The 26,491-nt window shown below is 42.9% G+C and overlaps 2 protein-coding genes across 4 annotated transcripts in view; one reads left to right on the top strand and one right to left on the bottom strand.

The window, feature by feature from the left end:
* crim1 (cysteine rich transmembrane BMP regulator 1 (chordin-like)) overlaps positions 1-16,415 on the top strand; it is a 36,664-nt gene extending 20,249 nt beyond the window's left edge. The window contains exons 6-15 of the mRNA XM_005916912.3: positions 532-726; positions 1,878-2,006; positions 2,337-2,490; positions 4,824-4,945; positions 7,947-8,165; positions 10,166-10,381; positions 11,370-11,585; positions 12,269-12,391; positions 12,809-12,987; positions 14,100-16,415. Of these exons, the coding sequence (XP_005916974.1) occupies positions 532-726; positions 1,878-2,006; positions 2,337-2,490; positions 4,824-4,945; positions 7,947-8,165; positions 10,166-10,381; positions 11,370-11,585; positions 12,269-12,391; positions 12,809-12,987; positions 14,100-14,294 (1,748 nt within the window). The 3' untranslated portion in view covers positions 14,295-16,415. The remainder of the gene's footprint in view (positions 1-531; positions 727-1,877; positions 2,007-2,336; positions 2,491-4,823; positions 4,946-7,946; positions 8,166-10,165; positions 10,382-11,369; positions 11,586-12,268; positions 12,392-12,808; positions 12,988-14,099) is intronic.
* Positions 16,416-17,341: 926 nt separating this feature from the next.
* Positions 17,342-26,491, bottom strand: part of eif2ak4 (eukaryotic translation initiation factor 2 alpha kinase 4) — a 24,177-nt gene continuing 15,027 nt past the window's right edge. For 2 of the 3 annotated variants that reach the window (XM_005916909.3, XM_005916910.3), the window contains exons 32-39: positions 24,013-24,099; positions 23,783-23,895; positions 23,634-23,695; positions 23,131-23,234; positions 22,800-22,868; positions 21,933-21,977; positions 21,014-21,129; positions 17,342-17,788 (exon numbers count right to left, since the gene is read on the bottom strand). In XM_005916909.3, coding sequence (XP_005916971.1) covers positions 17,731-17,788; positions 21,014-21,129; positions 21,933-21,977; positions 22,800-22,868; positions 23,131-23,234; positions 23,634-23,695; positions 23,783-23,895; positions 24,013-24,099 — 654 coding nt within the window. In that variant the 3' untranslated portion in view covers positions 17,342-17,730. The remainder of the gene's footprint in view (positions 17,789-21,013; positions 21,130-21,932; positions 21,978-22,799; positions 22,869-23,130; positions 23,235-23,633; positions 23,696-23,782; positions 23,896-24,012; positions 24,100-26,491) is intronic. The other variant, XM_005916911.3, reaches the window with a different exon arrangement.

Here is a 26,491-nt window from a genome sequence, read left to right as displayed (position 1 = left end):
AGGAAAGAAAAAGTCCTGTTCAGGGTCATTACATCCGACCTCAAACACTCAACCTCTCAAACTCAACTGGGACAACAACATTAACGTTTTCATACTTTCACCCCTTTTTAAGGCTAATGGGAATGGATCCCAAATTTCCAAAAGTGCTTTCTTTGCTTTGGAGTAAAATTTACATGATGAAATGATTTCTCAGCTATTGAACGAAGGAATGCTTTTACCCCATTATAATGCACAATCTGGACACTGTGGACTGTCTTTCTGATGTGAACCTAAACCCCTACGCAACGCTTGTCACAACGCCAGGAGCCTTTCTCCATTTATAAATGTAAACGAGTCATTGACATTCATCAGTGTTTTCTTCATATCTCTTGTTTAACTCCTTCATTAAGTATCCAATTTACCACAGTTAGGCTCTCACTTGTTGTTAATACAAACCCAGTACAGGATCTAAGAACCTGAGCTAAAAATGATGTCAGCCTTTCTTTCCTTCATACCTAAACCCACACTGTAAACATCTTTCTTTCCTCTCAGATGTGTCAATGGATAGCACCGAGGCCAGCTGCTGGGTGAATAATAAGCTGCGAGCCCACGAGGAGCAGTGGAAAGAGGATGACTGCACCTTCTGCCAGTGTGTGGATGGCGAGCCGCACTGCACAGCCATGGCCTGCAAACAGAGTTGCCACAACCCGGTGAAGATCCCCGGAGAGTGCTGTCCCTTCTGTGAAGGTACGGTATGCAGAGTTGTGTTGTCCTTCAAATGAGTTACGCATTAGCACACATACCACATGCAGGGCACTCCTGCGTCCCTGCAGCTTTTCTACAGAGCCCACTCAACATGGGCTCATTAAAGGGGGAGGCCACAGTTGTTCTGGTTCAATCTCTGTCTGCCTCTGGCTCCTGGGGGACGTTATTGTGGCTTCCCACCCTCATTATCAAGAACATTTGTGACACACGCTCTCTCGCTCTCTCTCACACTCACACTACAAAAACATTTGTTGATTTATGTATCTGTGCATTGTCTAATTTATGTGTTCCTGGGGCTGTATGTTTGTTTTTTCTTACAGGAGCAACAATGTGCATTTTTAATTTGTAGTCTGTCCTTTTATTTTGTTTCCCACCACCCTCTTGTCCTGAATTTGACATCCTCATAATAAACCACATATAACTGTAATAATAACTGAAACAAACAGAAATAGAACAAATTTTAATTGCAAAAGGTGCCAGAAAGGGCAGGATTTAAAAAAAAAAAAGTTCAGCAGCACAGAGCATTTTTCTAGCCATGGGGTTCTTTCTGTTCTTTTTATTACCTTTGCCCACCAAAATGAGACCCACCTGTCTGTGTGTGTGTTTGTGTGTATGACATTACAGCATCCTTTTAACACAGGAGGCTGTATAATTGAGGTAGAGCCTTTTTTTTTCTTTAAGCATAATTAGTTACAGCTCATTGGGTGCTGTTCCTCCCACCGAACGTGGCAAAAAGCGTGCAATGGGAACAGTGGTGTTACGGGTCCGTGCTCGTCTTGTTCCATCCTCATTTATTGTGGCACCACAGTGGAGTTGGCTCAAAATCAAGGGGCAAAGGATGCTTTTTAGACCCATTCAGCTTATTAATAGGAGACAGTTCAGCACAATAAGACAGAGAGGTAAAATCCCCCTTAAGGTGCAACCCACCCCGGTGTAATTGCTCTGCATTTATCCGTAATTACTGTTTATAAGTAGGGCAGCGTAAATAGGTAGCTATTAGACTTGGCACAAAAAGCTCACATGGAGTATAACAACTAAAGGGATTCAAGCACACAAACATAAAAAAACAGGAATACATTCATAACAGTACCTTAAAAGCTCTCACTCTCTATTATCTCACTTTTTTTTAACAGAGCCTTCTTATGAAACTGTAAGCCCTTTGCTATGTCCTCCCCTGGACAACTGCTCCCTGTCAGTGAATGACTGCCCCTATGGTTTCCAACAAGACAAAAATGGATGTCTTCTTTGCCAATGTCTCAACAGTAAGTCTTGATTTTTTTTTAGCTCACCGTAGAGGGTTAAAGTTACTGGGAATGACTTTTAAACGCGTGACGAGATGATACATTTCTTCTCACGTGCCGCGTCTTGCAGTGCCACATTAAAGCTGTGGACAGTGCTGTGTTTAACCGTTGCAGCCACTTGGTTTTGACAGCAGCGTAGACATGTTGATATTCATCACAGCTTATTGGTGTTTTACAAGGTTCTTTGTGAGCAGGAATGTTGCTGCGAGCGGCTCCATGGCAACTCGTGCCTTTTGCCTTTAATGGATTGCTGTGGTCGTGATCAGATGACCTCCTTCTCAACTCTTTCAGATGACTCCTGCCCTGACCTGGGAACGTACTGTTCCCTGCAATGCCCAATGGGTTACGAGAGGGATGATTTTGGATGCGAGGTGTGCGAGTGCAGCGTGCCCGTGCCAAAGTGCCGACCTTTGAGCTGCACTAAGACCTGCCCCTACGGATATGTGTGAGTACACCCACTGATCCGCTGAGTCCAGCTGTATGTTCATTTTTTCATTCGTGTTTTTGAGTCTGATTTAAACACACGTGTCTGTCAGTGCTGCGCTTAAAGTTTCAATGGCTTTGAATCTTTCAAAGATTTTAAAATTACGTCAGCGTCTTAATGATCACTTCACAGTCCGTAGCTGCGTTTACTCCAGGAAAAATGGCTTTTAAAGAGTTTTAGTTTTCATAAAAACTACAAATCATTTTCTCCCAGCCATCCCTCCACTGCATATTTGTATGGTTAAATAAGATTTTCAGTACTTAATATTATTAAGTGATGCCCTTCCAAAGAAAGTATACCAGGCAATTGCAACAGTAGTCATCAAAGTGCCTGCTTTGGTGGCCAATCCCGGGTCTCTGTGTTAGCTTGTGTGTATATTTGTGTGTGAGTCATTTGCTGTGGGGTCCGCACTAGCCGCTCGGCCCTCTACAACTCCTCTCCTCCTAATCCCATTTAACCCAATCAAACATCTGGAAGTGCTCTGTACTGGGACGCTTGGTCCCCAGGCACCATTCTCATTTCATTAATCATCACCCTGTCTCAAAACAACGATCAAAAACACATCAGGACAAAAGCAGACTTTAGGAAATATATACAGTTGGGATCCTTCTGATATCGCCACCGTTCTTTCTGGAGCCACAGCTCAAGAGGGGCACAACAGGAGAGGAGGATGAGTTGGATCCTGCAGGGAGGAGAAGAGCAGGAAGTCCTGGCTTTATCCTTCATAAGCAGCTGTTTTGGTCTAGCCTTAGAAGTCTGAAATCCTCTGCGAGCTTGCCAGTCTTACAATGCAAATCTTTCTTCTCACACACAACCCTGAATGCAGCCACCGCAGAGAGATGAAAAAGCACAAAGGATCTCTGTGTTTATACTGGGTGTATTGATGACATCCTGTGAGCATTGTAATGTACAGTACGTGTTCAAAAACAAATGGCGCTGGCCTGTGAAGCGAGAGGAATGTAAACCGTGTGTTAAACATTCCTAAATTAAGGACTCTGCGGATACTTCTCATATCTGAAGTTTTTGTTTGTGCCGTCAGGATTGTTTTTTTCCACCTTTCATAGCTCAAACTCACAACTGGGACCACACAGGTTATGAATGGCATTCTTCTGGCCATTAAGGTTGCGGCCTGCTGGAAATTATCCCCCCTGGAGCCCAAAGTGCTGCTTGGCATTCAGCATACTATCTTTAAACAAAGCCTTACTCTAAGAGTGCAGCGCTCTCTGCCTCTGTGTTTGTACAGTGAGGCTGTAGCCAACCCTTCACAGTGTTGTTTCAATAGCTGTTATTGCTGTTTCAGCATAGATGGGGTCCCCTGTTTGCTGAGCCTGAAATCCTGTGTCCTCTTTATGGGACACGGCTCTGCATCACAGGGTCGAAGGCTTCTTTAATTTTTCACCCTGGCAGACGGAGATTAATAGAGTAATTATCCGGGTATAATGAGGCCACCGTGTGAGGTAGGAATCATCACGCACCTGGAGGGTAAGACAGAGAGGAAGTGGCTGGGCGAAGATGGATGAGACAAGGTTAAACAGGACTAGTGTCTAGAAGGAGACAAGTGCAGACACACAGGTTGTACTTTCACTTGGGTTTTTGCCAGTTTATCAGCGTGCAGCTCATTCATGTTTTATTAGGTGGAATAATTGGATCCAAGTGGTCTATTTCCAGACACTGGAAGCAGATCAGATCAACAAAATGTATGTTTGTGAAGAAGTCCCTGTCCCTTCCTCTAATTATTGGACCATAATGTCCTGGTGGGAGCAGTAATTTGTAAATCAACCAGAAGTTTACAGTGACAAGGACCCAGTTCTTATTTTTTTCCATCTTTTTCGATGAGATCGATAAGATTTTATTATTCACAGTAATGCTAATCTAGCCACTCTTCTTATATGTCTTATACGAGGCTTTCAGAGCAATAAGAAAGGCAGGAAAGTGAATTGTGAGCATCTGAATTGGTGAATTGGCTCTTTTTTTTCCAGAGGCTTCGGGCTGGTATGATGTGCAAACCACAGGGATCTCACATGTTGGCCCTTTATTTGCTCTTCTTCAAAGCCAGCTAATATAGAGAGGGGAAAAGCAAGTCCAGATGTTGATTATTCATGACTGAAACATCTGCGTTTCGCTCTATCACAACACCATGTTTTCCTCTATGTGAAGCAATTTGAAACCACGTTTGAGCTACACAGGAGTGGCATTGTTTAGTCCTGACACTTTGTTTACTTCCTCACACACTCTTGCAGTAATTAAGGCTTTTTCGTGTGCACTTCATCACGCGTATGTTTGTTCCCCTGCAGCAGGAACAAGCATGGCTGCGAGATGTGTCGCTGCGTCAAGTGTCCTCCCTTCACCTGTGACAAGCACTGCGTCAATGGCTACCGACAGAACAGGAAGGGCTGCTCCGTCTGCATGTGTAAAGGTAACCGAGCTCTCTTATTATTCAGGTGCGCGTCGTGATTAAAGGGATGCTTCGCTGACTGTGTTACTTAAGCAAAAAACACAAAAAAGTCTGTCATTTCATGCAGAAGTTTGTAACTTTATTTGTCTAAACATTTAGCCAGAAATGAGATGAGACACTAAAAAGCACTAACTGGAAATTCATGTAAAAATTTTTTGAAATGACCTGATGAAGCTTAATCATCCAGGTAAGGTAAGCAAACACTACGTCCAGGTGAACAGGATCAACTGTCTGTGATTTTGTAATGACCTTTAAACAATCGAAGAGCTTTATGAGCCAATATTTATTACTGAATAAACATTTGAAATTAATGATATGATGATAGATTCAAGATGGATACAAGTGGTGACACAAAACTGTGAGATATTACTAATAATTGTACTGTGAAAAAGTCTTGAACCACTCTTTATTTCTTTATATTTTGCTTCTAAGGAGCAAGCCTTCATTGTAATTAAAGTGGTCTTTGGTCAGAGTTTTTCTTTTGGCACTTTCTGCTTTTTCAAACTGGAAGAATTAAGCTAGAGATGCTAGAAGACACAGAGGGAAGATGACTTGATGATCTGACAAGAGACAGGGGAAGACCGAGACAGTATATACACATGAGGGTGATTAGAAGTGGAGACACTTGGGAACACAGTTGGAGCAAACTAGCCATAACGAGAGAGGGGAAGGAAAAATAAACGTAACACACATGGGACAAGAGACTATCACAATAAAACAGGAAACAGACACCAGCCGCAGGAAAACACGGGAAACACAATGAGACTCAGACTGACTAAATACAGAAACACAGAACAAGAGAGTGCGAGCGGGAAACAGATAGAGAGAGGGCGAGAGAGAAAGAGTTACACCAGATTTGACATTCATAAGCAGACATGGTAGACTAGCGGTCCCCAACCCCCGGCCTACCGGTCCGTGAGTCATTCGACGCTCAAGTGTGAAATTTATGGTTTTCGGGTTTTTCCCGTTAACTCGGTTTCCCTGGGTCTTTCCCCGTGTTGTAGTTGTGTGTTCGAAAGAAATATTTACGCGTTACCATAGCGACCAGAGAGCATTGAGGGGCAGAGAGGAGGATGTTACTCTGAATGTTGTTGCTGCATTTCACGAGGACGCTGCTAATAAAGTTGCACAGTGAATTCACGTTTGTTAATACCAGATTTTGTCTTGGTCGTATCATTTATTTTGTTGTATTTATCCGCGACACCTTAAAGCCGGTCCGTGAAAATATTGTCTCCGATGCGCAGGGGAAGACACAGCAAGGAGACAAGACAGGGAAGACAGACTGGACACGAAAGAGCACAAAACAAACAATAACAAAGAACTAGAAACACAACAAACGGTTCTCCAAACTGAACGTTAACATTTCATTAACCTGCAAGAAATGAACAAAAGACTAAGCAAACTCAAAAGCCTGGGTCAAAGACAGAGGACTATGACAGATTGATCCACAGCTCTCTAAAGCCTCAGAAAGGGCCTCAGTGGAAGGGTGTCTGCCAAGAAGCCATTATTGAGGAAGGGAAATAGAGAGAAAAGGCTGAGGTGAGCCAGATTACACAAGAACTGGACTGAAAATCTGTGGCAGCAGGTTACATAGAGCGATAAATCAAAAATGTACAATTTTTTGTTTAAATCATCGTCAGGAGATAGGAGGAGATCAGGATAGAGGTAGGAACAGCGAGTGTCTACAGCATCTGTGAAACAGCCAGTGGACCTCGACATTAATGAAGCTCTGGGATCCTCACAACAGAGATGAAGACAAAATACATCAAAAGAACAGCTATGAATGTCCTTCAAAAAGCCCGGAGAACTATTCATGATAGCTACTTAAAGATATGACCTAAAAGCTGGACTACGAGACTTTAGTGGTTAGTAAAAACATTGACATTAGAATTGCACAAACTCAGTTTTTGCTTCATATCCTGTATTTCTATCTATGTTTGCACGTTTCAATCAATGGCTGGACCTAATTAGCATTTCCATAGCAAAATATAAAGAAGTATAGAGAAAGAAGAAGGGTGAGTCAAGTAGTACAAGATGAATAAAACAGTTGCCTTTCAGGTTGAAGCCAACATAGTTTCTCATTTTAATACAACAGGCCACTGTAATATTGCAGTAGTTTAAAACAAGTTGTAGAAAGGACATTCAGGGTACTCTCAACAACCAGTCGATGTAAAAAACAGAATTGTACATTTCATTAATCTCTAAATTCACTGATCATGATCACCTTCTTCTTTTTTATGAGTCAGAGGATAAGCCCTGCCTATTCTATGCAACCTCTTGACCTTTAATGTTCAACCGATCAACCTTCATATCATAAGTTCAAAGATTATTGAGACTTTTGCTTGTGTGCTTGCTTGTATATGTTTCACCCATCTCTAAATTGTTACATAGAGCTACATCCCCACGTTTAACTGCAGTTTCCCCACATGGCCTGAAGTGTAAGGGGGAGAACACAGGAGAGCTTAGTTTCTGATTTTAACCTGAGCTTTGATTTCCTGTGACCTTTTGCTTTACTGCCGTGAGACTGACGCTTTTATGCGTGCTTCTTGTTGATGTTAGCTTTATCCTGGGGATGTGTATGCAACTCTAATTAGATTCCCTCAAATTCCTGCTTTAAAAGTTAGTATGCAGAAGCCACTTTTATGCCTGCAGCTGTGTTTACTTTGCCATTTTAGAACTAGTATAAATATCTCATTCTAAAATATACTTAACCTTTTCTTTGGTTTACGAGGTAATCTGTGCACCTACTGCACAAACACAGTAACACACACACACAGATGTTCCTACTGCAAATAATCCACTGTTTGCCTGATTTGAAAGTCCTGAAAGACTCTCTTTGTAGACTAATAAAATATTTAGTGGTAAAAACACTTTTTTGGGAAGTCAGTAAAAAAGAAAAGAGATTTGGAAATTTCCTATAGCTCTTAGGCATCCCAGTAATGCCTGCACCTTGTGTCTCCAGAAAGTGGTCACGTCCCGAGCACCACTGCCCCGGCCCCAGTGCCCAGCTATTGCCTCACATCCAATGGACAGAAATATGAGGAAGGTGAGGGCTGGCATGATGGCTGTCGCGACTGCTACTGCCATTCCGGACGGGAGATGTGCGTGCTCATATCCTGCTCAGTGCCCAGCTGTCTTCATCCTGTTGTCAAGCCTGACCAGTGTTGCCCTACCTGTGAGGGTATGTTTCTGCAATGCATGTGCTGTTTATAGCAAGTTTTTTCTTATTTTCATAGTTTGGGCTCATCAGTAATAATCTATGACATCAGTGACATTGCTCAGAGGAAGTCTGGTGAGTCAAGAAAAAACAAGCAGACAGATTTAAAACATCCCTTCCACCCACCCTCCTTATTAGTTACACATATTTGCAAAGCCAAACAAGGGAGAATAGTGCAGTTATTCCCAAAGCTATTCATATAAAACAATTATCCCTATTTACACAAAGACTTTCAAGTCTCTCAATCATGCTGTAGTTGCCCGCATCTAGTTTTCCAGTCCAATAACAGTTTATTACCATCATTATGGGTGCAGCCACATTCAAGTCTTCATTGCAGAAATTTTGCTGTCTTGCTAGATCTCAGCATTTACTCCTGGTGTTGTTGTGATCACTAAAATTAATGTACAAAACTAAGAAAATAAGACTAAAGATTGGTTTAAATGAAACACTTTAGAGATCAGAAATAGTTCCAGTGACGTTATATAGTCACACACAGCAGGCAGAGAGCTTTGACTCAGAATCTAGCTCTTAAATCTCGCACTTGCTGGCCCCTTAAACATGCAAACTCTATCTGTTTCTCTAAAAATGGAAAGGATGCGTTTTTTTCTTTTTTGGCCTCGAATCTCCAAGTGTAGGGATATTTATGGAGGAGTGATTCAGTTTGCTCTTCAAATATTTAAAGGGGAATGTCTACAACTTTCAGAAGCTATGCACACTTTAAAGTCAGGGTGACAAAAAGTCTAATACTGTGCAGATGTCTGCTGCTCTGTTGGACAGGAAGATGTTTTCATTAGATCAGTTAGTTGACAGTGGTTAATAGACAGCGGTCTCCATATATACATACATATACATATATATATATACTGAGGCTGTACGCTAAGCGGAAGGAAGGGGGCCGGGGACTGGTGAGTGTCAGCACCACAGTCCAGGATGAGACAACGAACATCCAAGAATACATTGGGAAGATGGCCCCAACTGACCGAGTGCTCAGTGAATACCTCAGGCAGCAGAAACCCAAGAAAGAGGAGGGAGACGAGGAACCATCATGGAAGGACAGGCCCCTGCACGGTATGTACCACCGGCAGATAGAGGAGGTGGCTGATATCCAGAAATCCTACCAGTGGCTGGACAAAGCTGGACTGAAAGACAGCACAGAGGCACTAATCATGGCAGCACAAGAACAAGCTCTGAGTACAAGATCCATAGAGGCTGGGGTCTATCACACCAGGCAAGACCCCAGGTGCAGGCTGTGTAAAGATGCCCCAGAGACAATCCAGCACATAACAGCAGGGTGCAAGATGCTAGCAGGCAAGGCATACATGGAACGCCATAACCAAGTGGCCGGCATAGTGTACAGGAACATCTGTGCCGAGTATAACCTGGAAGTCCCGAGGTCAAAATGGGAGATGCCCCCAAGGGTGGTGGAGAATGACCGAGCTAAGATCCTGTGGGACTTCCAGATACAGACGGACAAAATGGTGGTGGCTAACCAACCGGACATAGTGGTGGTAGACAAACAGAAGAAGACGGCCGTAGTGATCGATGTAGCGGTTCCGAATGACAGCAATATCAGGAAGAAGGAACACGAGAAGCTGGAGAAATACCAAGGGCTCAGAGAAGAGCTCGAGAGGATGTGGAGGGTGAAGGTAACGGTGGTCCCCGTGGTAATCGGAGCACTAGGTGCGGTGACTCCCAAGCTAGGCGAGTGGCTCCAGCAGATCCCGGGAATAACATCGGAGATCTCTGTCCAGAAGAGCGCAGTCCTGGGAACAGCTAAGATACTGCGCAGGACCCTCAAGCTCCCAGGCCTCTGGTAGAGGACCCGAGCTTGAAGGATAAACCGCCCGCAGGGGCGTGCTGGGTGTTTTTTAAATAAATAAATAAAAGATAATTGTTTCACTGTGTCATGTAGCAGCTGTTGTTAAGGGCCGAATGAATGAATGTTTCGTCTTCTCCTGCTGTAGACGACTCTGGCAGTGGTCAGCCTGAGGGGATGGACATGGTGGTGTGCAGAGCACCTGGGGGAGAGTTTTATGTGGAGGGGGAGACCTGGAACCTGGACGAATGCACGCGCTGCACCTGCAGGAAGGGACGCGTCCTGTGTGACACCGAAGTGTGTCCCCCAGCTCTTTGCCAAGCGCCGATCAGGAACAAGGACACCTGCTGCCATGTATGCCCAGGTAATTCAAATTAAATAAGTTCTATATAATTAAAATATTTTAGAATATTTTCAAATGTGTCATCACAGGTTTGGATGGTAGGCAGGGAGCTGTAAAGCTGTTTTCAGTGTTCTACCAGCATGTGGTTTTGGAAGGTCTTGCACGTTGCACTCTGTTGGGCAGTTTTATGTCAGGCACACAGGCTCATAAAGAAACCAGCCAAGACCGGTAGGGTTTACGCAGAGATCCTCGAGGCCAGCGGCAGCACATGTGTTCTGCTTTTTACCCTTCGGCCCACACTGGAGGCGCTTCTAACTCTATTATTGGACGGGCAAGAATGCAACTGATCTCGCCAAATCTATGCTAGCTCTCCGGTCACGAGAACGTCTACAAAATGCATAACCGCACGCATATTTTATTTACAAGTGCACCCAAACAATTCCCTCACAAACTCATAAACAATGTGTCCCGAGCACTCCCCAGCATGAGGCTCACAAATCAGCAATGCATGACTGCAGCCTGAGAGCTGCTCCTTGAGAATGCCGGTCTGCCTTATCACTGCATCTGCCTGCAACAAAAGCAGATTGTCAAGGCCAGGCTTTGATATATGTTTGGGTCTGGTCACCAGGAATGTGGGAATAATACAAATCTCACAACAAGCCCTGTGATGTATGTGTACATTAGAGTAGCGCTGTGTGGACAAGCTAGCTCAGGATCTGGTCATGAAAAAGCCACAGATCTCTTTTTCAGCAGGGTTTAGGTTGAACATCTGTTATAGATATTCATATGCACACGTTCTACATCTGAACACAACTCTGAAGACCTAACAACTTGTTGACTGATCTGTTCAATAGCAGGGTTAAATACAGTCGTCATTTAGGAGCAGAGCATATTAGAAACGTGTAGAAGCACGCTGTAACCCGACATTACCAAGTCCAGTTAAGAGAGGAAAGAGCTGTAATGCAGTGTAACTTTCTGCTTTTTCATTAACTTATTCCCCTGTGTGCAGAAGAGACGCCCCTACTGCCAGTGAACAACAGCCAGCAGGAGTACTGCATAACCAGCGATGGAGACGTGCTGCTAGCTGGAGACTCCTGGAAGGCCAACGTCTGCACCAGCTGCACCTGCAACAACGGCACTATTCAGTGCTTCTCTCAGCACTGTCCAGCTGCCAAATGCAGGGTGCCTGTTTTACGCAAGGGCCAGTGCTGCCCACACTGTCTCGGTGAGTGGTTAGAGCGGTTAGAGTTTTAAAACGTTGGTGCCAAATTTGTCTTTAGACCCAGCTTTGATTGTTTTTTATTATACTACCTAAAGCATGAGCTTATATTCTATTCTAAAATTAAAGTTTACATAACACTTCTAGTCAAAGTGAAAAGCTTGTTGATGGGGGAAAAGAGTCATTCATAACCCTGCACGTCAAAAAGGAGGGAGGAACTGAGGGAATGCCAGCGTCTGGACCGTTTGTGTGTTTGTTCATTAGTCGTAGCCACTCTGGCGCTACATAGGCAAACACCGTCACTTGCAAAATATTCCATGTGACACATGCGCACACACACATACTCTGCCTGCTCCGAGCATAAACATTCCTCGAGCATCTGCACATTCACATGTGTCCTCTGCAGTGGCACAGGAAGGCAAAGTTCCATGTCAGCTTTTCCTACAGAGGAAACCCTCAGCATAGGCTTCCATTGTTCACCTCCATATTTTACCAGGGCCTTTGTTTTCGTGATATGCCCAGAGGAAAAATGCTCTGTCTTTTTTTTAAAGCAGACACAGCGTATAAACACAGCTGAAACACAAGGGAGTCTATACACTTACTCTTGGTTAGACATATTTATGCCTTTTTTATTGCGTTACACCATTCATATTTGTAATGGATCTCATTTCTTATTCCTGTCTGAAAAGAAATGACGACATCAGTGCCGGTGATAGTGTCGACAAGCCGCCCCAAGGCGAGAGTTACCACGACAGCGGAGAGTGCGGTGTGGCTCACCACTGTCACTGTGCCGCCCATCATTGCTGTTACAGGTACCTGCTTTTACAGACTTCTCCCCCCCACAGCCGTCTCCACTGACGTCCACTCCCCAGTTCCTTTAGTGCACTACAGTAGTAACCATACATGAGTAATTTGGCATATTTGCTATACTCTGCTGCCAATCCCAGTGAGTGTTTATACTAATAGAGTGTGTTAGGAACAACTTGATAAATGAATGAAATATCATGTTGAAGTAAACAGTAATGATGAATGGGCAAAACATGATCTCCATGGAACAGGAGTGTTAATTCTTCAGCGTTAGCGTTTGAGGGGCGATACAATGAAGTCAACAACAACAGGGAAAAAAAAGACCTGTTTTCAATTTAGAGTTGGTACATAGTGCTGGCTCCATAACGAGCACGCTGTCATTGGGATAAATATTCAAAATAAATGTTGTCTTTGTTCCACAGATGAGCCACGTTCGGGTGAGAATTACCCCAGCCAAACAGAGATGGCTCTCATCTACCAATCGGCCGCCTGGATCCTGGCAGGTCTCCTCTTAGCCATCGTGATCTTTCTCATCGTGGCACTACTCATCAATAAGAAGAAGAAGTGGGTGCAGATGTCTTGCTACAGTGCGCCAAAGAAGGTGAGAAGTCTCTTGCTGAGGTCGTCACGACTTTAGGATTCTTTCAAATGAAACACGATCAGGTCGTTCATAAAGTCTCTACCATGAAATGTGACTGTGGTAGCTGATTCTACACTGCAAGAAATGAAAACATCAGAACTCAATGGTAAAAAAACCATGTTGATATTTGCACTAATATGGACTGGCTAACGTGTTGGGAACAAAAGGATGCCACATTGTTTGGTGGAAATGAAAATTAACAATCTACACTGAGATGAATTCAAAGACACCCAGAAGAAATGATACACCAGGCTAGTCCCCTTTGATGAAATCTCACTGCAGCAACTCCACCAGTTGTGGGACTTGCCAATTCTGGTATTCTATGGCAAGTGCCAGTCAAGGTCGACGCTGTTGGGCAGTGATCCTACTAGAGGATGTCAGACCTGCAAGCCACTCTCATGAAGTCTGTTTCTGATTGTTTAGCCAGAGACCTTCACACCAGTGGTCTGCTGGAGGTCATTTTGTAGCTCTGGCAGTGCTCGTCCCGTTCCTCCTTGCACAAAGGAGCAGATACCGGTCGTGCTAGTGGGTTGAAGGCCTTCTATGGCCTTATCCAGCTCTCCTAGAGTAACTGTCTGTCTCTGAAGCTCTTCCATGTTCTTGAGACTGTGCTGGGAGACACAGCAAACCTTCTGGCAATGGCAAGTACTGCTGTCCCATCCTGGAGGAGTTGGAGTACCTGTGCAACCTCTGTAGGGTTCAGGTATCTCCTGCCAGTAGAGACACTGACTCAGCCAAAGTGCAAAACAGGTGAAAGAAAAAGAAAAAGAAAAGTTGAGGAGGGAAAATGTCGGTGGCATCCAGCCTGTTTGGGGACACTACAGTGCACCTGTTGTGAATTTCATTAACACCAAAGCAGCTGAAAGCAATTAACAACCCCCTCTGCTACATAACTGACCAGATCAATGTCACAGAAGTTGAACTGAGTGTTCCTTTCATTTTTTTTCTTTTTAGCAGTGTATTATTTTTAGTGTAAACAGGTGCAACATGGCAACCTGTCACTGCTTATTAGCTATGATCTGAACTACAGCAATAATCTACCAACCAATGATTTTGGTCCTTTTGCACCACAGACAGTGATCCTGAAGAAGCACGTCAACAAGAATTCAGTGGTCTACATGGAGCCTTCGAAAGACAACAAATTTCACAACGTGAAGAACGACTGCGGCATCATTCACTTCTCTCCAGAAATGAGCTCCCCCTGTACGGAAAAGTTGACCATCCCCAGGGCCAAACTGAGCATGGGCAATGACTGGACGCCATGCTAAAAAACAAACAAACAAAAAAACACCCCTCAGACTCTGCAGATCAGAGCTGTCTAGCACATCCCTCTCGTTTCTGTTGCATCCAAGGTGGTAACAGCACACACACCTTGGGCGCTGCCTTCTTCCCACCATTCTCTGTGTGACAGTAAAAACAAGGATGCTCTTCAAGACTAAGCAAGTTACCACTGACTCTTACATTTTATGCCCTCGTTCTTCTGTATTTGAACGCTCGGGTGAAGGGACTTTCTGTGAGGTAGATGGACGGGTGGACATATAAAAGCATGGAAGAATGCGGCAACCAGACAGATTTCTCTGTGAAAACCAGACTGTGACTGTGAACACTGTAATATACCTGCTTATTATTGCCTCCTTTGGAACTGGAACTTTGGGGCAATAAGAGGAGCATAAAAAGCTTTAGGACAGGGGTTTGGGCAGTAGTTTAAAGGGAGCATAGGTGCTGCCCTCTTAAGCAGTGCTTCATTGTGGTTGTAATCATTGTCATTAGCAGGGAGGCCAAAGGAACTTTTAATCCAGCTGGATCGAAAATTGGTTTCTGCATCCAAATCAAAACAAGTCCGTAGGCTTCATATTGACCTCCAGATCCAAACCCCTGCTTTTCAATGTGTGATTTCCATGTTTTTTTTTAAACTTCTAAAGCCTTTTTACTAGATATTGTGTTTTCCTTGCACACTCTTTGCTTTTAGAGTGGGTGTCTATGTGGGGCCAGAGTGGAACATTTTAAAAATAGTAGTCGAAACACCCACCTGCCAAAATCAATGACAGGAAGGACACATATCCCAGCATTATTTCTTTCATTCCAGTCAAGTCTAATAACAAACTGCTTTTATGCAAAAATGTAAACACCCGGTTTGGGGATTGTGTGAAATGTGTCTAGACTTGTCTTCGTTATATTAGCCAAGAGTCATAATCTTCGGACCCAGCCTCATCTGATTTTGGCTCTTTCCACGGGAAGCTGCCACTCCAACTCCCAGATCTCAGAGTGATCTTCATCCAGCTAGAATGTTATTTTATTGATAGCAGGTGAGACAAAAGGGTGCCAGACACTTCATCTGGGCCTGTAAGGAATGTCTTTGATACCATGCCTCACTTCACATCTTCATTCACAGCTGTGTGTGTTTGTGTGTGTGTGTAGGGAGCTACTGTTCTTACTTGCAAGTGATTGTTAGTAGTAATTCTTTTAAAAGCCTTAATTTTATAGCCTTAACTAATTTCTCTGTTGATGTCTTGCAGTTGGTTAACAACCATAAGCCCGTATCAGGAAAAAAAGAAAAATCCCTCATTGTTACTGAGATCGAGATCGTGTTGTGCCGTTCTCATTAGCTCTTCAAATAAGAGAAAATTACGTGATTTGTAAGAGTAGCTTGCTAGCATCTGTACACAGTGGTACATGTTGCAACATCAGAGCATATTAGAAACGTAGCACTTTTCTTTAGAGCCAGTGTTTTAGAAAGCCCACTGCGGGATTCTTGGTGGGATAAAGGCCCTAATCAGGGATTTGATAGGCGTATTAAGGACACAGAGATGTTAAACCACTCAAGCGAACATGCTGTTGCAGCTAGATTCTCCATATCAGTCTGATCGGTATGTGGTCGGACAGTATCTGAGAAGCGTTATGAAATATTTTGGGGTTTCAAAGCAACGTGTTTCGGAGTCCATTGCCAATATCTCGATACAAAGATATATTTGATGCCAAAATTGGTCGGAGACCAATTCATAATGTGTTTTAGCAACTGAGTAGATCTGTGTATCTGTTTTAATCAAGAGTATGTGCTTTAAAATGAAGCGGTGACTGTAAAAGCTTACGCAAGTCTTTGTTCTTCTACGTGTAAAAAAACAAAGTAGTTTAAAAAAAGTAGAGAAGAGTACCTTATTTATTTTTTCACATAGCTTTATTTATTAATACTTAACTCTAGTTTGAGATTTTTTTGGAAAATGAATTTTTAGTAGCCAAAGCTGCTGTACATTGTAGACCATTTACCGTTTCTTTCTACTATATTCTGTACAAGCTTATTTATTTCTGTGTTCAAAATCCTGTAAATATGTTTCTTAGGTGATGAACTGTAACATTTACACTTATTTTGAAAAATAAATGTGTGAACCAAAGTGGCACTGAGAAAAAATTAAACTGCGCTGGAGCAACAATTCTCCAAGGTGCAGTGATGTCGTCCGTTAAGTGGTTTCTGCTTCTCTTGCAGGCACGTTTACATCCGCTCCTGGACTTTAAATTGAGTCTTTGGTACGGGTGGATCACAAGCACAAAGCAAAAAGACCCGGGATAATAAAACACCAGAAAACACAAAGACATGCAGGCCAGACCAGAAACTGTTGTTTTGACTCGTCTGATAGAGCTTGCTGATAAACTGCAAGGTGCTGAAGCTTCTCCAGAAAGATTACTTGGAGGAAAAGTCGGAGTCCCGCGCCAAAAATATGTCAAACAATGCATCTAACAAGTTGTGTTACTTCACTTAATGTTTTGAGCATTACAAAAATATCTAATCTCTTAGGCATTTTAGTGAGGGTTAGAAATGCAGTCCTGTGCAAAAGCCTTGTGCTATGTGGAAAGGGTTTGATTGGCAATGTATTCTTGTGGCAAAAAAATCAAAATCCTAAAAAGTGCCAGTGCAGGAAAACCACACGTGGGTAGGCCTCCCCAGAGCCTGGACCTCAACGTTATTGAAGCAGCGTGGGATCATCTTGATAAAAAGAGAAGGTAGTCAACACTTAAAGAAGAGCTTTGAATGTCCTTCAAGGAGCCTGGAGAACTGTTCCTGTAGACTTGAAGAAATTACAAGAAAGCTGTGCTGAAGAAAAAAAGGCGTCACGTCAAATATTGTCTTTCAACCTTATTGTGTTTTTGCCTTGGATACTGCATTGACTTGCATATTTCCCTCCATTTTTAAATGAAGCCACATAACTGGGATGTGGCTCAAGAGTTCTGCACAGTATTATACATTTCAAATAATTTTTCATCAGCATCCTTTGGCGTTAGATTCCCATCGGGTTGAAATAAACACACACAGGTCACAGCATGTGGGGAAAAATATTTATTCACACTTTGCATCCTGTACCTAAGAAGAAATGTATCTGTACTCACGACACATTCAGTAAAAAGCCCTTTCTCTTAAATTCTATAGTTCTATTAAGGCAATAAAGTCCAGTGAACCTCTTGTCAACCGTTGTTGAGGACCACGAAACACTGAAGGGTTTTGGGAACGTTGGGAGAGATTGGATCAGATAGCTGGTTTACCATTCACCACAGTAATGAAGTTCATTTGTATCTTTGGGACTCACACCTTCCAAATGGAAAGCGTCAATGTTCTAAGCAGATTTTGTTGGTCCAAGGATAAAAACTGTCTCTGGGAGTCTGCTGCCTGAAGCAAAGTGGAATATCTCCCAGCCAAGTGCAATCCCTTGGCTTTCACAGAAGAATCTTGTAGTAGTCGTCTTTATAGCTGTACAAGATCATCATAGCCACCCTGTAACAGAAGATTTGTTTGCAGATTTCAAAAAACATTAACAGAAGTATGCTTCAGCTAAGTATCCAACCAACCAAACATGAACTATGCTCCCAGGCTTCCATGCCTTCTGGTCCCAGGTTATGGTGTTCAATAACGGCCTTTGACCTTTTCTGGATGAAATCCCATAAACATTTTGTGAAATGTTGTCAGAATTGGCATCTGAATTCGACAGTTATGGTCAAAAACAGTCCTCGACCATCGAATTCAGGTCACCTGTTAGTCACTGTGACTGTTTGTACCAAATTTTAAGCAATTCCCATAAGGACATAGGGTCACTGGAAACTTGACCTTTGACCATTAAATTCTAATCAGCACATCCTTTAACGTACATGTTAGTATGTAATTTTAAGTAATTCCCTTAAGGCCTACAGGTAGCATGGACATCGTCACTCTTGACCACGGCTGTTTTGGGTTTGGAAGAAATTTGAACTGGAATGTCTCCAAATCCAGACAACGTGATTCACCCAGGATGTTTTCTAGAAACGTCCAAATTTATCCCACTCCTTTGAATTCATCAGTGCACTCCATACAGACTCAAATTACCTGTACTGTAAAGCCACTAGAGGGCGACTGTGATGTTTTATGTGGCCCTCAGGTTGACATCCACTGATGTGCATGCTTCCTCTATGTCAAATCTTTCATTGATACAAGGCTTATCAGACCAGGAACAAGACTGAGACTGTCCTACTAGGAAACGAAGACACGCAGTGTTAAGGTGAGAGGGCTACATCACTAATTCTCAGTTCCCCGACTGGCTTCCAGTAAAATCTAGAATTGAATTGAAAGTATTACTTATAGTTTTCAAGTTAATAAATGGTTTGGGGCTATAACATATGTAAGAGAAGCCTGATAAAGTCTTCTTCTAGATCTGGTCAACTCCAGATCCTCCAAAAGTATTTAGAGTGACTGTGGCTTTAAAAGAAATGAAGCTGCCATTCAGCTCGCTCTTGGGATAACACTACCAAAAGATCGACTCAGCTTTGAGATGAGAGAATGGCCTCAAAAACCTGAGTCGAACTTGACACAAGCTATCACAAGGACTAAAGACAGACCCATAATGATGAAGTTCAGTGCATCTATTTGGTTTATCGAAATATACCTGAAGCAGACTCAGCTGCGCTTTGTGTTTAACAATAATTAGCCGATGTTGGCATTTTAAAAGCCTCAGATGGGGAACAGGGTAAAAATACACAGTGGTGGGAAAAAGCTTTGTTTGATCTCCATCTAACTCACAAACATATACAAACACAACGAGACTAAACTAGTAAACTGTAAGTAGATGAATGTCTCATGTTGCTTAAAGTGCTGATTAAAAAAAAGTAAGTGAGCGTCTAACCTCAAGATTTCTCTGGATTCAGTTGAATAAAGAAGGAATAACTAATAATAAGGTGTAACTTCAGGTCCTGCTACAGCTACGTAGCTGCTGCATGAGCCCTTCATCCTACTCATCTTGACTCGGTTGCATGTGCCCCACATTCAATGAAAACCACTAGACAAAAGAATAAAAACACATGCCGACTCCATCCATTGCTGCCTCTGCGACGCTCATTTATCAGGAAAGCCTTTTCCCCCCTTAATGGCGACTCACACAGCACAGACAGGAAATTAAAACCAACTGTTCTGGAGAGACGAAGAGGAAGCCAGAATGAGAGGTTTTGATTTTTCTTGCTGCCATCTCATTCATGAAAGAGAAAATCTGCTGGATCCCATCACAGGCTTTGGGCACTCACAACACTAGAAGCTCAAACACAGGATTTACCCTGGAACTTGGGCGGGACATTACGTTTGGGAGTATGGGAATTTAAACTTTTCCATCTACACTAGAGAAATGGATGGAGCTGACTCGCCCCTTGTCAGTCTATTGGGGTGCCAAGAGCCAGACGTAAGACCAAATATAGCAAATCCTTCTCCAAATTCTATGTCAGGAAATGGGATCAGCTGAGGATTTAACGTTCTTCTAGGCGGTAGTTATCTGTCTGAAGACTCCTTTTGTTGTACTGGCAGGCACTGCTACACCTGGAGTGTGTGGGCTTGGTTGAAGTATTGCAAAGCAGCTTCCTGAAAACGTGTTTCACTGTCTGCATCAGGTTTCAGTTAAGAAAAATGGCTGGACTAAAAATAACTAGCAAGAGGTTTTAGTTAGGAGAGACTTTAAAAAACTCAGAGAGCTACTGAGTAAAGCCTGGATTATGCTCCTGTGAGGGCACGGACACATGGAGACCTGACGGCAGAAAACTTATTCAGGTTATACTTCTTTGAAGTTCGCTGCCTGGGGCACATACGCAGGATGGTGCATTGTACTATAAATTTTCAACAGACAAAAGAAGGGAAAGCACACTCATGCTAACCGTGCGATGATCAAATTTAAGTCACTCGCACCATGGTGGACTAGAAGAGGCCCAAATACAGTGCCGACTTAAGGAAGTGAAACAAATGTCTATTATTCATGAATTATATCAACAAAACCAGAGAAGCGATGTCGATGACTGCCAACCTTTGAGTCTACAATGTATGGGCATCCAGTACTGCCACCAGAGTGGATGCAGCTTAATGTCAAAAGGTTTTAAATCCCAGTTTATATCACATGTGATATAAACTGGGATTTGTTAACACGATGCGGCACGGAAAAAAGTGATCTGTGAACTGGCCTCTGTATGTCTACGTAGACTGTATATAAAGGATGGACATGGCCAAAGACTTCACCGCGTAAGCTCCGACTGTCAAGTCTTGAGCTGAGTCACATCTCAGCGTTTTAAAACCAGACGTAACAAGTAATGGGCTGGATCTGGCAAACCAGGGAACACTGCGTGCTCATATGGTGGCAATAAAACTAAATACAGCATTCGATAAAACCTAAAACATGAGAACGTAACCTCATGAGGAAAGTGTGTTAACTCAGGCCACACAGGAGGAACTGAAGGATCATTTCCCTACAATGAACAAACACAGGAGCCAAACCCTGTCAGCAGGGCTGCTTCCATCTTTTATATACAGTCTAGACTTAAGAATCACAAATAAAGGATTTTGTAGTGTTTCTGATCAATTCAATGTTACATTATATTGATCAAATGTGCTTTTCTTTAAACAACAAGCACATTTCAAAGTGAGTCTGAGCAAGAGTTTAGCAAGCTGTGAATGCTAACACACTGAACCAATATGATGCACAATTTAACACCACTGCACCTTTTTGTAATCTTGAAGTGGTGGATCTCATCACAGATGGCCTTCAGGTAGCGCTGCTTGGGCAGACGAGACAGCAACGTCTTCACGCTGTTGTTGAACTGCTCTTCGCTATCAAACTGGACGGAAAGGAAAAAAAATGTTTCATTCAAGCAAACAAAACCATCAACAGATGAGATTTAACATCCGAAGCTTTAAACAAAGACCAGCCAAATGGCTCACAGGCCTCATGTTTGTTAACAGACTTCAGAGTCAAAAAACAGACAGCATATCAGAGGAATCAAAGGCTTTATTTTTCCTCTTTCCCCATCTTCAGTGTTGAAGAACATACCTGCTTGTCAGGTGTTTGGTTTCTTGTGTGCCTTGAGGCAATTTCGCCTGTTTAAAACAGGCCCTTTCTGCCAGCGTGGCTGTTACATACTATGCATTGTTTTATAACTTTTATAAACTCAATGCGCTGTCAGTGACACATGTGTGCTGCAAAAGGACAACTACATAGGTGGCCCGTTCATTTATGAAGTGGAGTCTTTAGCTTATATAACTACAGTGTTCAGAGCATTTTCCAGCTTTCTTCACAATATAATTAGTCGTGTTTTTCACTTTCCTTAAAGGGAAGCTGGGATTTTATAGCAAGGTCTTGGTAAGAAGTTTGGAATGTGAATATTAGCACCTCCTCAGAGTGCGTTTTGGTACGTCTGTCACATGTGTGAGCCTCGTACAAGCCCTGCCAAGTTCGAGTCTCACAGGTCTCCCCTGCTTTGGAAAACTGTAGCGTTCCTCATCAGAGTGTAAGGAAGGCAACGGGATCCTGTCTTCCTGTCTAGGAACTTGACCTTATTGGCCGTTCTTCCCACTCCCCCCTCCCTTTCAGTGCGATGTTGCCTTTTATTAACTCGGCCGTGCTCTATAGTAGGGAACCAACCTCCAGAGACAGGAAGTTGATCAGCGTTTCCTTCGGAAGGTCCACCTGCGGGATACAAAAGCAAGTACGGTTACACAATAAAGCCTTGCCTCACAGTCGAAAAATTCTACACCACAGCTTTTTACACATTTTTAAGCAATTTTGTAGCAAAATACAGAACTGTTGCACATTTCGTCCAGAACGTTATGTAATTCCCTTCCCCCAACATCAGCAGTCCAGTCAGCACTAACATCATAAAATTACATTTTAGCAGAAATGAAAGCACCCCAGTTTCTATTTTACAGCAGCAGGCTAATCACTCTCCAGGTTCATCTGTAGCATCAGCTTTGCATATCAGTCTGAGTGACAGAAAGCAGGCTGCTGACACGCAACACCCGAGACTCACAGGCCTGTGTAACTGCTTACTGGCATCGAGATGATTGCACTTGTTACGTTTCAGTGACACTGCAGTGTTTATAGAGTCCAGATTCCAACAAGGATGATAAATACGTTTGGACCATGCAGCGAGATGGTAAATAAGACAAGAGGGGTGAGTGCACTTTGAGAACGTGGCCACAAATGGACAGCGCAACTGGAAACAAACGCCAGCGACCATTTATGTCCCCTAGAAATGCCGCGTTAGCTGCTTTCTGTTTAGCGTTTGTTGTTCGATAGGCAACTGGAATTTATTCGCAGTGATCTTACTTCCAGCAGGGGATCTAAAAAGCAGCTATAAAAGGGCAGATCCTTAGATGTTTGTTGTTTTAGCTATCAAAACTATTTCCTTCCCCTACGATTTCACACATGAATTCAACAGATAAGGTGGGAGGGGGGGGCAAGTAGGTTAGAAATAGGGGATGGAGGGACATAAACACACAAATGACTTACAGCAAGAACCTCAATGTCATTGCTCTTGTTCTGCAAATTGCTACCCAGGTTCTGTAATCTGGTTTGGATCTGAAATGAGAGGAGATGGAGAGAGACCCGTTTAAAAATGACATGGCTACAAATAGAAATCATCTTCACAAGCGAAAACTTGTCTTGGTGTCACGTTACAAACAGCATATTCTTAAGGATAACCACAGGAACGTCTAAGGCAGATGGATACAAGAAACAGCAGCAAATTTCCTGGAAACCCATTTTAGAGGTTTGAAGTTACTAATACTGAGAAACGCAGCTCTGGAGAAATGCCGGAGACGCGGTTACAAAGATCGCAAACCTGAGTCTCGTAGCGCCGTCTGGCGCTGGCAGAAACTTTCTCCGGGCTGATGAGGCTCACATTCATGTTTATGGAGGTGCTGCTTCCATGCTGCTCTGAAGACCCTGGAATCAGAGGACAGTAAACGGGACAAATGAATCGTTTTATCCGACTGTAAATGTTTTTAAATGTCCAAAATCGAGTATTTAATCGCACACATACAAAAAAAAGCTCTGGTTTCAACTGCTGTTCAGTTTAATTAGAACGTGTTTGTGCCAGAAGGGTGAATCTTAATAACTGAGCTCTGATGCACAATTTCACACTTTGTGTAAATCAGGGAAATAGCAAAAAGGAAATCCAACATCATAAGAAATACTTTGAAATTATGTCTAAATTACACGTTTTTACCACAGGAAAGCGATTTGTTAGAGTCAAATCAGTGTGTGAAACACGAGTGTGATGCTTTCATGCCGTGTGATGTTACAGCCTATGAGAGGATCATCAGAATAAGCTGAGCGTGGTACCTGTGCTGGTGAGCAGTGATCCTTTGGGGTTCTGTAGAGTCGTGCTTTCAGAGATTTCTCTGCTGAGGAACAAGGAAGACATTTTTTGACCCCTTCTGCATCCTTCACACACATCTGAGCGACTCGTTAAACCAAAACCTTTTTATTACCTGATGTTTCTCTCATCGAGGAATTTGTACCGACATTTCTGAATGACGTGATCCACCAAGTCAGACTCAAGAATCCGTTTCTCCAACTGTCTGTCTTTCTCAAAGCATTTTACCTGGAGGACAGAAAAAGCGACACAATCTGCAGGTTTCTACAGCATTTCATTTCACTCAAATCCTGAGTGTGTTGCTGGGAAGTGGATGTGCTTGGATGGTGCACAGATGGTGCTTACCTTCACATAGGATCCCTCTTTGTCAGAGACGAGGGCCATGCATGTGATGCCGCCTAGCTTGCAGTGTTCCAGCAGTGTGTCCTGAGACTACAAACACACAGAAAGGCAATAATCATCATTCTCAACACACAAGCTGAAATTTAAATGCATAGCTAAGCTATACTCCATTAAACCTTTATGATGATAATGGTCAAACATAATCAAACACATATGTTGACCAATGAAGTAGCATGCTGAAGATGTTGGCTTGTTTGAGGCCAAATTCTCTGAGAACAAGCTTTTCTTTCATTAATTACTTAAGAATCACAAATTAGGCTTGGAAACATACAGCAATTACATAATTACAGCGTCACGGTTGCCAATTTCAACCCTGACTGATCTCGTTTCTGAAACAAAGGGAGAAAAGCATGCTTGAGTTACCGCTGAACACCAAGCTGAGGCTTTAAAATTCTCCTATTGTGGCACTGGTTCATTTGAGTTTCACTTAGAACTAGAAGAGTGATCATGAGCTTTGATGTACATCCAGGTGATCCATTCAACCGTAACAGTGAACATGTATGTTTGCGATTCGTGTCGGCCTAATTCATTCTGATTAACTTTAGTTTTGGCTAAACGAACTGTTGGCGGTGCGGAACAAAGCCCCAGCACCGCAAGCGTATGTTTATGCGCGTCACTTTTCCTTGTCATCACACGAGCGTTTACACTTCCATTTTTCTTACAACTTTCACACCGACAGATCAAATCATGTCAAAGGTAAGTTATTGGCTGGAGCCAGATGGGCAGCTCCACTACTTGGCTGCCTGCCTGCAGAAGGGGTTTGCCATATTTGTCTAATAAAAACTAAAAGAGTGGAACCGTCTCCAGAGGATGAATTAAGGGCTGTTAAGAGGCCGGCATGGGAACAGTGCTAACAAAAGCCTAGTGAGCGGCAATGACAGCCGAGCGGGTTTGGACGAGGTCTCCTCTGGTAAAAACCTGCGTGCTGTGCTCAAGTCTAAGCCACGTCTAACTCTTTATATTGGTGCAGTGATTAATTAAAGCATACATGGACATATAAAAAGGTAAAAACAGAGTTTGTACAATTCTGATGAGCTAGAAAGTTATAATATTTATTCATCGACACAGCCTGAACTCTCTTAGAAAAGTTTCTCATCATTTCTTTAAGTAGTCTTCAAAAATACTTCTCCAGGCTTCTTGAAGGACATTCAAAGCTCTTCTTTGAAAGTCAGCTGCCTTTTATTTCATTCTCTTTTAAGATGATCACACACTGCTTTAGTAATGTTGAGGTCCGGGTTCTGGGGAAGCCAATCCATGACTCAGTGTTCCTTTGTGTGTTTTTCTCTCCATGTATGCTTTTACTGCAGTGGGTTTGGGATAACTGTCATTATTGAAAAGCTGTTACCAATTAGATGCTTTCCAGATGGACCTGCAATAGTGGATCAAAATGTGACAGTACTGTTCTGCAAAATCCCCAAAATTCAGCCGCGAGCCATGACAGAGCCTCTGCTGTGCTTGCTGTTGTACCGCTCTCCTGATCTCCTCCATACAAGCACATGGCTTTGAGATACTGTTCATCTGCTGCAGAGAGATGCGGGGGCCCTAAAAACTATTGTCCCCCACTTGGTGAGTTTCCTCAAATCTGTGTTAAAGACACACTCGCACATGTCAAGTTTTCAGCTAACAGCTCTGAATGATTCACCTTTTTGGTAAAAAATGACTATTTAATGCCGGTTTTTCATAGATTTAGCTACAGAAAACAAAGAAATGATGCGTTTCTGTGACAGCGTCTAAAGATACAATTTCAAATTGGTTCTTTGCTAAATTACATGTTATGTGTGTAGACAACACCGGTTCATCCCTTTAGTTAGGCGTCTTTTTCTGCTTGAACGATTCATAGATCACTGCGAACACAGAAACGGGTAACACAGATCGACGTGGCTCAAAACTTCTACAAAAACACACTTGATAATTTGGCTTTCATCCAAACTCAACTTTTCCTAATTGCTTGTAAGAGAACAGAGGGGCCAATCGCTCGTGTCCTGTGCCGGTACATAAGACAATGAAAGCCGCTATAAAGCAAACACTCACTCACCACAGCAGTGGAAAGTTAAGACAACAATAGGTTATAAAGAGCAGAGCAGGAAAAAACAGGAGGGGCATTAAAATGTGGGCACACAGCTATGCCGGAGAGGCCGTTCATGCAAACGTGCACAAAGGGGACTGAGATCAGTTGGTCACATTATCGTGAAGAATGTGACGGAGCCGTGGCGTCGCGAAGTTTGGGACGGCTTCACTTCGAGGGGGTTGATGTCAGCTCGGCTATCATCCAATCACAGCTCTCAAACTGCTAACAAGATCTCATCAAAAGACTTTATAAGAAGTGTGTTTAACATATGTTGTCTTTGTTTGTAGAAATTGCCCCAGTATATTGCCCCAGTATATTGCCCCAGTATATTGCCCCAGTATATTGCCCCAGTAT

The sequence above is a fragment of the Haplochromis burtoni genome, unplaced genomic scaffold (assembly GCF_018398535.1).
Source record: "Haplochromis burtoni strain Fernald_Lab_line unplaced genomic scaffold, NCSU_Asbu1 Contig_16, whole genome shotgun sequence".
NCBI lineage: Eukaryota > Metazoa > Chordata > Actinopteri > Cichliformes > Cichlidae > Haplochromis > Haplochromis burtoni.
The sequence above is the reverse complement of the archived record's forward strand: the minus strand, read 5'-3'. Positions and strand labels throughout refer to the sequence as shown.